The sequence below is a fragment of the Oncorhynchus masou genome, chromosome 31 (assembly GCF_036934945.1).
Source record: "Oncorhynchus masou masou isolate Uvic2021 chromosome 31, UVic_Omas_1.1, whole genome shotgun sequence".
Lineage (NCBI taxonomy): Eukaryota > Metazoa > Chordata > Actinopteri > Salmoniformes > Salmonidae > Oncorhynchus > Oncorhynchus masou.
In genome coordinates, this window is record NC_088242.1 from 19,525,141 (window position 1) to 19,533,596 (window position 8,456).

Genomic DNA, 8,456 nt, shown 5'->3' on the forward strand with positions numbered 1-8,456 from the left:
CAGAACTACCCCACTATGTCAAAATAATTGGAAATATGGAGTAGTTTTGGGTAGCATTATATCCTTAATATCAATTGAAAGCGGTTATTTCGTTTAAAAAAAAAATGTCTTAAAACGTAGGCCAGATTATCTAAGATTGAATCTGAGGGACATTAAGCAAACTGCTATGAAATAATAATGTGTCTATTTTAAAAATGGTACTAATCAAGAGGCTAATAAGCAAGTCGATAGCAAATGCGGATGTGTAAATGTGTGTAAGATATTTTATCTTTTGGTAAAAGTTTATTCATGTGTTTAGTCATCTTGAAAAAAAATGAAATTCTTTAAAGATCAAATAATGAATCATACTAAACTATGAAAATCGTATTGTGCACAGGTTTTCACAAACTAATGTTATAGTCCTATTTCTCTCCATGTGTTTGTGTTTTCTATTTATAGTGCATACCGCAATGCCCTTAGAAATAGAACCATATAAATAGAATGAACTATTTCATTTCTAATCCCATCTACCATGGCATGAGAATAGCTGTTGAAAACACAGGTGCTAGCGGTATTTAAGCTGCTCATGGGTCTGTCTGCCCAGTGTGCAGAAGGCGCGAGATCAGAGCTATGCCCAGCACCCCACACCCTCCATTGAGTAGTAGAGAGGTGTGTTTCGGATGAACAAGCTAAAGTTGGGTTGCTTTCATGTTGTGCTTGTTTAAAAGGGGTTATGGAATGGTACTAATCGGCATTAAACCATTTTCCCCTGTGCTGACCAGTTTTAAAACCGTAAGCATCAGAGGAGCTATGATCCCATCTGCCTATGGTTCCAAATTAAAGTTCAAACGGTTGGCTTATACACCACTGATCCTGTATCATAGCTTCTCGTGACCCTTCAATTACTATTTAATAGAATTACAGTTTTAAATCCCAGTAGTTTTAGAGAGGGAAGAATGTTTATCACGGGCCCTGCATGCCATGGAGACTACATCAGACAGGTGCTTTGTGGCATTCTGAGAACAAGTCATAGACTGCTCCCTTTTTAGTTTTGAACTGCATGGAAATTCCCTTCTCTCTCTCTCTCTCTCTCTCTCTCTCTCTCTCTCTCTCTCTCTCTCTCTCTCTCTCTCTCTCTCTCTCTCTCTCTCTCTCTCTCTCTCTCTCTCTCTCTCTCTCTCTCAATAAGCACACACGCACACACACATTTTTGTGCAAACCTATAGCCCCCCTTCCTACCTTTTCTCATATGATCCTTTGAAATCCAACATATGCCTGGAATTTCTCGAATAAAAAAATGATATATCCAGCTGTAGTTTCCAAATTGCAATTGAATAGACCTACACCCTATATTGTAAAAAATAAATCCTGTCAATTAGTTACCTCTCTAAAATGCTGTTAGTATGGTGCAGTAGGCCGGTAGCATTCTCCAACAATAAGAAAATAGTCTACTAACTGTTTGTCCGACGTCTTACCTTTTTCAAGGCCTGCTTTTTTTAAACCAAAAGACCCGGTCCTGACAAGAACGCCTGCACTGTGCACTGTGAGGCTGCGCCACTGCTGCACGCGCAGAATCCGGGTCAGAGGGAACTGCCGCTCTTTGAGAGCTGCATGAATACACACGAATAGAAAAGTTGTGTTCAGTTAACCGATGAAATCAGAGAAAAAACGGGGCAGTGCACGCCTTTCTCACTGCCGACCATGGACAAATAGTTGTGGGCTGCCTCGCTCGCAAGGTTATGGGAATAGGACAAATAATCCATTATTCTGTTTGTTTGACGCACGCACTATAGACCAGGCACAGATATGGAGTGAAGAAAGAAAACATGCCCGTCCATTGTTGCTGCGCTCGTCTCACATTCCCGTTTACTTTCTGTACGTATTTAGATGTGAGTATCAGAGACGGCGACTACTCCTGGCAAAGTTATTTTGTCTCATGATATATGACTTGACAGATCACGAACAAAACGCTGCACCAGTAATGATCCCTGATGAAACACAATACCTCATCTTCTTAATAGTTCGAGGTAATATATGTCCTATGTTATATATAGGCCTATAATGCCATCTACAAAATGTCAACTATCTGCAAAATGTACATTTGTTTTAAAGTTATTCTTAGTTAAGCTACTACTACAAAGTTGTATTTGCTGATTACATTTAGAAATAATACATATAGTTTATTTAACTTCCGTTTAAATTATCTTTACGAATCGTATGGTCCGGCTCCGGCTTTAAGTATCGGAAAATATGCTAATCACTTTCATTGAGGCTCTATCCTAGGCCTACTATGATTGTTATAGCGGACATCTGCGTTATAGTTAATCCCCCATATCCTTTTTATTGATAAAAATGCTCTTCAGTTTCCGATTAATGTAATCTTAATCATGGCTGGGACTTGTCGTCGCCAATAAACTAATGTGGTCTGAGAGGGTCTGCTGCGGTGATACAGATCAGCTATGGGTTCCACTGCCCGGTGCGGGTGATAGGCCCTATCTTTCTCCTGCAGATGGATTTACCCGTTAAAACGGGCTTAAATGCAGATTTACCACAACCACAACTCCCAACTCTAATCAGTTCATATTTGTTTTTCTGCACCTAGTTTACATTAGGGGCAAGTTATTTTTTTAATCGATATTGCACTAGGCTATGTTTAGTGTTTGTTTAGTGGTTATTTTCCTATTCATCTCACGACGAGAAAAACTATATGAGTAACCTAGGTTGCCTAGGTAGCCTTAGTGAAAACTGATGTAGCGACTCATGAATAAGACGGAATAAGACCTTGAGAACTTTACATTAAAGGGGTTAAGCCTATGCGTAAAATTCGAATTATGCTCGTTTCTCAATTTTAGAAGACCTTGTATTCTTCCCCATCAGATGGAGACAGCTTCTCAGTAACACACACACACACACACACACACACACACACACACACACACACACACACACAACCCACACACACACACACATTTGCACACACTGTACATAGATTTTTCTATTGTTTTCTATTGTGTTATTGGCTGTACGTTTGTTTGCTTTACATTGGCCAGGTCGCAGTTGTTAATGAGAACTTGTTCTCAACTGTCCTACCTGGTTAAATAAAAGTGAGAAAAAAAGACACACACAGTTGCCGAGTTAAGTAAGCGAGTAACATTGTTTTACAAGTGGGTTATTGGTGAACTTTGCAGTTAGTTTAAGTTGTTGCCATGTGAAAATTCTGGGTTGGGATATTGTCTAAAAAAAGACCCATATTTTTGTCTCCGGACATTCCGATGTCAAAGCAATGAGGATCTTGGCCGCGGAATGTATTCCTTTGTCAGCATGTTCGTTTATGCGTTTCACTTTAGGTCAATGTCCTTTAGCTCCTTTGGTTGGACTAAGGGTAATGATCAACACTTTCAAGATATGTTCAATAGATGTTTCCTAGACTTTGTTTTTGGATAGCATCTCATTAAGATATCCCGAGTGTCAACGACATTTGTCAATTCCAATGCCAATTGAATTGATACACTGCATGCATGTACACGCATTCTGTTGTGTGTCTTAAAAGTTAATGATGTTGAACTGTTGAATTGAGCAGTTAGTTATTATTCCACCAACATATAGTAAAAAGTTGTAACCTCCCTGAACCCAGAGTAAAACAGTTGTAGCCTCCCTGAGCCCAGAGTAAAACAGTTGTAGCCTCCCTGAGCCCAAAGTAAAACAGTTGTAGCCTCCCTGAGCCCAGAGTAAAACAGTTGTAGCCTCCCTGAGCCCAGAGTAAAACAGTTGTAGCCTCCCTGAGCCCAGAGTAAAACAGTTGTAGCCTCCCTGAGCCCAGAGTAAAACAGTTGTAGCCTCCCTGAGCCCAGAGTAAAACAGTTGTAGCTCCCTGGCCTACTTTTTTCTCCTTTCAAAGGAAACGTCCTGTCCTCACAGTTACATTGAAACTATACCGTTTATTTTTCACAGCTACAAAACATGTTGGTAAGGTTTTAGAGAACGGGAACTCTGTCGAGGAACAATAATAATCCACCATAATAATTATTTTCAGTTCCCTTGTATGTATAAGGGTTATTACGATTGGTTTTGATTTTAGGATAAATCGCCTGGGGAACGCTTTTCTGTAGGGAATGCTCATCCCTGGGTGAAGAAAGGCTCTTTCACCGAACCACAATGAGAGATTGAGGCAGGGGAGGAGTCCACCATGATTAGTCCATTTAATGGCGCGTTTACTTAATTTCTGTATTCACTGGCAACCATAAACAAAAGGGGAAACTGGACTCTCGTTTAAGAGACTATGACGTTGACATTTACCATAACACATGCATATATTTAGGGGCAAAATACTTTTTTTAACATCGTAGGTTACAACCTATGTGTCGTTTCGAAAAAGGACCACAGCATGTGTATCAGAATCATTATGCTTGCATGAGCATAACATAACCACTTCTCAACATAGGCCTAGATGCTCATAAACGCTTGATGGTGGATAATGAACACTCACTTAAAAGAGAGACTTAATGCAGAATATATAAGAAAATGGAATACTGTATTTGATTTAGAAATGTACATTAACATAAACACGCAAGAAATGACCATTGAATAAGAAGCGCTTTAGGTGATGCACGGGGAAGTGTAGGACTTGAATTGTTGAAGAGTATTCCAATGTTTATATTATATACCTTTGCATAAATGTGACCGATAACACGTTTATATAGCGTCATTATCCCATGTTAGGTAGTCTATCAAAACAAACAAACAAAAGAAACGCCTAGAGCACTTTTTTTACGTTTTGACAAATATTTTATGTATAGGAACACCAAGTCAAGAACAGGGATAGAAAAGAGGATGGAGATGGGAGAGCAATATTATGTACAAGCATATCTACACATATAGGATATTACAGACCGCGGGAGAATGATGGCATTATTTGAGATATACATAATTCAATATAAAATCTTAAAATAAAAATAAAAATCTGATACAGTCATAACGATTGGGTTCCACATTTGACCATGTAGGCCTACCCCACACAGGCAGTGACAGAAGTGTATAGTAAAAAGGTGCTTACGACGTAAATGATTGTCTGATGAACATAAAGTAAAACAGGATTGCATCTTGGCTGAGCGGCATCATCACTTGGACTAAAACAGAGATGAAAAGGCGATAAACACCCTCTGGTAATTCCCTCTTCTCGATTATCCTTGTAGAAATATTGAACAGGGTATGTTCCCCAGATACCCAAAAACATCATGCAGGTAGTGGTGGGGGGTAGGGGAAGGCTTGGTGGGTCCATTGAAAGCGCTTAAAAAAGACGTGCTTTTATATTTTTTTAAATATTTAAATCAATTGGTCCTTTTTTCATCCCGATATTTCATAGTTTTTTTTTCAGGTCCATATTTCCTGTAAATATTTCTCTTTTTTTATATCATACGTCACACTCGGAGTCACTGGAGGTTACTGAAAGAATGGACGTTCCAGTATCAACTCGCTCTGTCATACTGGAGATGCTGGTAGTAGGACTGGCCGCGGTCGACGGCGATTCCGCCGAGCTGCGTGGAGTGCACCCGGATTCTGAAAGGGACCGCATACCGTTCTGTCCTATTCCCTGGTGCTGAAGCCTGGAGAAATAAAAGAAAGGGAAAATAACATAGCAATTAAACACAGTGTTGCTCCGCAAAATAGCGTTCAGCCTGCTTGTCATTCATTCGCTGACAAGCCTTTAACAAATGCAGCTCTGTAGCCTACACATAATGGGGGTAAGAATTGGCTAAAGCAAAGCAGATACAAATACTAAATGTGGGAGAAATATAACAGTCTACGTTAAAGTAACAGGCGTGTTGTTATCTACTTAAATCATGGCCAATGTAGTTTGAGAGCTGTCTTTTATCGTAGATTTTGTCATACCCAAGCCTATCCAAATTAATGAAAGATTGATTAATTTTTCTGATTTGTTTTGATTTACTAAATGAATTAATCCACGATGTACTCTTTTATCACTGAGAAAATGCAGATGAAGAAATATAGCTGTTTTCACCACCAACTGTTTTTATTCAGTTGGCTTGTTCAGTTCACCAATTTGTAATAAATTATTGCATTGCAAATAAATAATAGGCTACGCACTGTGAATCGAAAACAGGCCATAATTGTAGAATAATTATTTTGTATTTATGTTTATGTTGATTTATATCAAGAGTGTTATGCATCAATAATTTCCAAACGTCTATAGCCTAATGTATGCGTTTCTTATGTGTAAAAAGCACCACGAATAAAAATGTAAAATTGGTAACTGAACTCATATTAATATAGCAAAACTACCCCATCTTTTTGTGTGTTCTAACATTAGCATTTGGTTGTAGGCCTATCTTAGTCCACAGTGTCATTTTACAGGTGAAACCTTTGAATATATAGGCATATAATATTATTTTGATTAAACAAGTTACCAATAACCTACAGTATTTGATCGTAGGTGTTTTGTTTCCTGTTTGGGATCCATATCTATACCACCCCTGCAGTGTATGTGATGTTTCCAGACAAAAACGTTCACTTGTTGAAGATAACAACACTCTCTTTGGGATACAAGATGATAATCGAAAACGTGCACTGTTGTAGTATCATCATAATATGCTGTATTCAAAGTTTAACAGACTTCATCAATAATTATTTGCGTTTTTGTCTGGAATATAGGAAAAATTCAAATGTACATTGTTGATGATTTTCTTTGTGTGTATTTCCTGTTTTGTTATCTAACGCATACCTTGGTGTCTTCAGTTTGCTTATCAGGGATACTGGCATACCAGCGTAGCCTGAAGCCTACAAGATTAGCTTTACGCACGAAAATGTTTTACGCAGTATACTATTTTGGGGATTATTTTGGAAAACAATAATAGTTATAGTTTTCTTTAGGCAATGATTGCATAGGCCTATGAGATCAAAAAGTAAAATGTCGCCGTGCTCCCTCCCCACCCCTAACTATACACCCAACTTGCTCATTTGTAACCCCTCTACAATCTTGTGTATTATTACGATGAAGTTGAACATTTACATGGTATATTTGCATTTCGATTAAAGGAATTATTGTAGCCTATTTGGTGCTATGTAGCATATGCTATGACAAATGAACAGCGTACTGACCTGTTTTTTGCTGCGGCGGCTCTGTCTCGTTGCCTCCGGTTTTTAAACCAATTTCCGACCTGTGTAGGAGTGAGTCCAGTGGCTTGTGCCAGTTCCCTTTTCTTGCTGGGGTTTGGATATGGGTCCTGGAGGTACCACTCCCTTAACAGACCGCGCGTCCTCTCTTTGAAACAGTGCGTCTTCTGCTCGCCGTCCCAGATGGTCCTGGGCAGCGGGAACTTCTTCCGTACCCTGTACTTGTCAACCGGTCCTAAGGGGCGACCGCGCAGCTTTTCGGCCTCCTGGTAGTGTGCCTCCAGCCACATGGCCTGCAGTTTGCCGTGGGAATCCTTGGTAAACTTGTGGTTCTCCAAGATGTGGTACAGGTCTCGGAAATTCCCCGTGTGGAAAGCAACCACTGCGCGAGCTCGCAGGATCGACTCATGCTTGTTGATCTGTTCGCATGCTCCGGGTGCCACCGGCAGGGACCACAGGAATCGTCCCAGCCGTTCAATGTCTCCGGTTTCCTCCAGCGTCTCGCAGACGCTCGCCACTTGCTCCGGAGAGAAGTTGAGGGTCGGTAGCGCAAACATTGACAAGTCTTCTGGAGACCTGGTGCTGGGAGTGCTGCTCGCCAAGAGCACAGGGCGCTCAGCGAAGTTTGGCAGGAAGAAATGGGAGGGATAAAGCTCTAAAGGGGATCTGAAAACCATGGAATGACCTGAGAGAGAAAGAAAATTATCAAGAAAAAGAACGACGAGTAAAGATTGTATGATTCAATAGCTATCGCCTATAATGACACCAGCCTCATAATATCTCCCCCTAAATCCACCGTGAGTGTAGCATTGAAACATTTTGTTTCGCTTTTCTATTGGTCTTCTTGGTGTCGTTGTGAGGTTGTCATGGCAGCCCTGCCAATCACTGTCAAGCGTGCCAATCATTAGCCACTACGTAGACTAGGGCTTTCACCACTTCTGTTGCAAGCACAGGGGGTTATCACAAACTCCAATCTCAACACCACCCTCCCACTGCACGGCTCTCGTGAAGTAGAAGCCAACGCTCGCCTATTTGTTGAATGGAATGAGCAATTAGTGGGTGGAATATTATTGCGATCTTAACGAGGCTCGTTAAAGCTAAAGAAGATATGTAGGGCAGAGATGCTTGGTGGGGTGGGGGACACACACACACCGGAATACACCTTTGAAAAAATTTGCTTATAACAGAGTCAATTATTTTCGGGTAGGGTTTTCTTACAAAAGGCTAGGCTATATTGCGCAACATATGTAAAATATATATATATATATCTTAAACCAATGAAACATAGTATTGGCAATTTGTTACCGTTTTATATGTCTGTCTGACTTTTACTTCAGGAGATGAAT

The 8,456-nt window shown here is 40.1% G+C and overlaps 1 protein-coding gene across 1 annotated transcript; it reads right to left on the reverse strand.

Annotated features, from left to right (window-relative positions):
* Window positions 1-4,491: 4,491 nt before the first annotated feature.
* Window positions 4,492-7,936, reverse strand: LOC135523525 (homeobox protein SIX3). The gene is made up of 2 exons (XM_064950275.1): window positions 7,096-7,936; window positions 4,492-5,582 (listed from the first exon to the last, which is right to left on the reverse strand). Exons 1-2 carry the CDS (start codon window positions 7,785-7,787, stop codon window positions 5,390-5,392), a joined length of 885 nt encoding a protein of 294 aa, XP_064806347.1. The 5' UTR covers window positions 7,788-7,936; the 3' UTR covers window positions 4,492-5,389.
* Window positions 7,937-8,456: the final 520 nt, after the last annotated feature.

Coding starts and splice junctions, on each gene's coding strand:
- LOC135523525 (XM_064950275.1), bottom strand. CDS start 7,787: ATGGTTTTCAGATCCCCTTTAGAGCTTTATCCCTCCCATTTCTTCCTG. Junction 5,583..7,095: donor GCCGCCGCAGCAAAAAACAG/GTCAGTACGCTG, acceptor TTATTTCTCCAG/GCTTCAGCACCAGGGAATAG.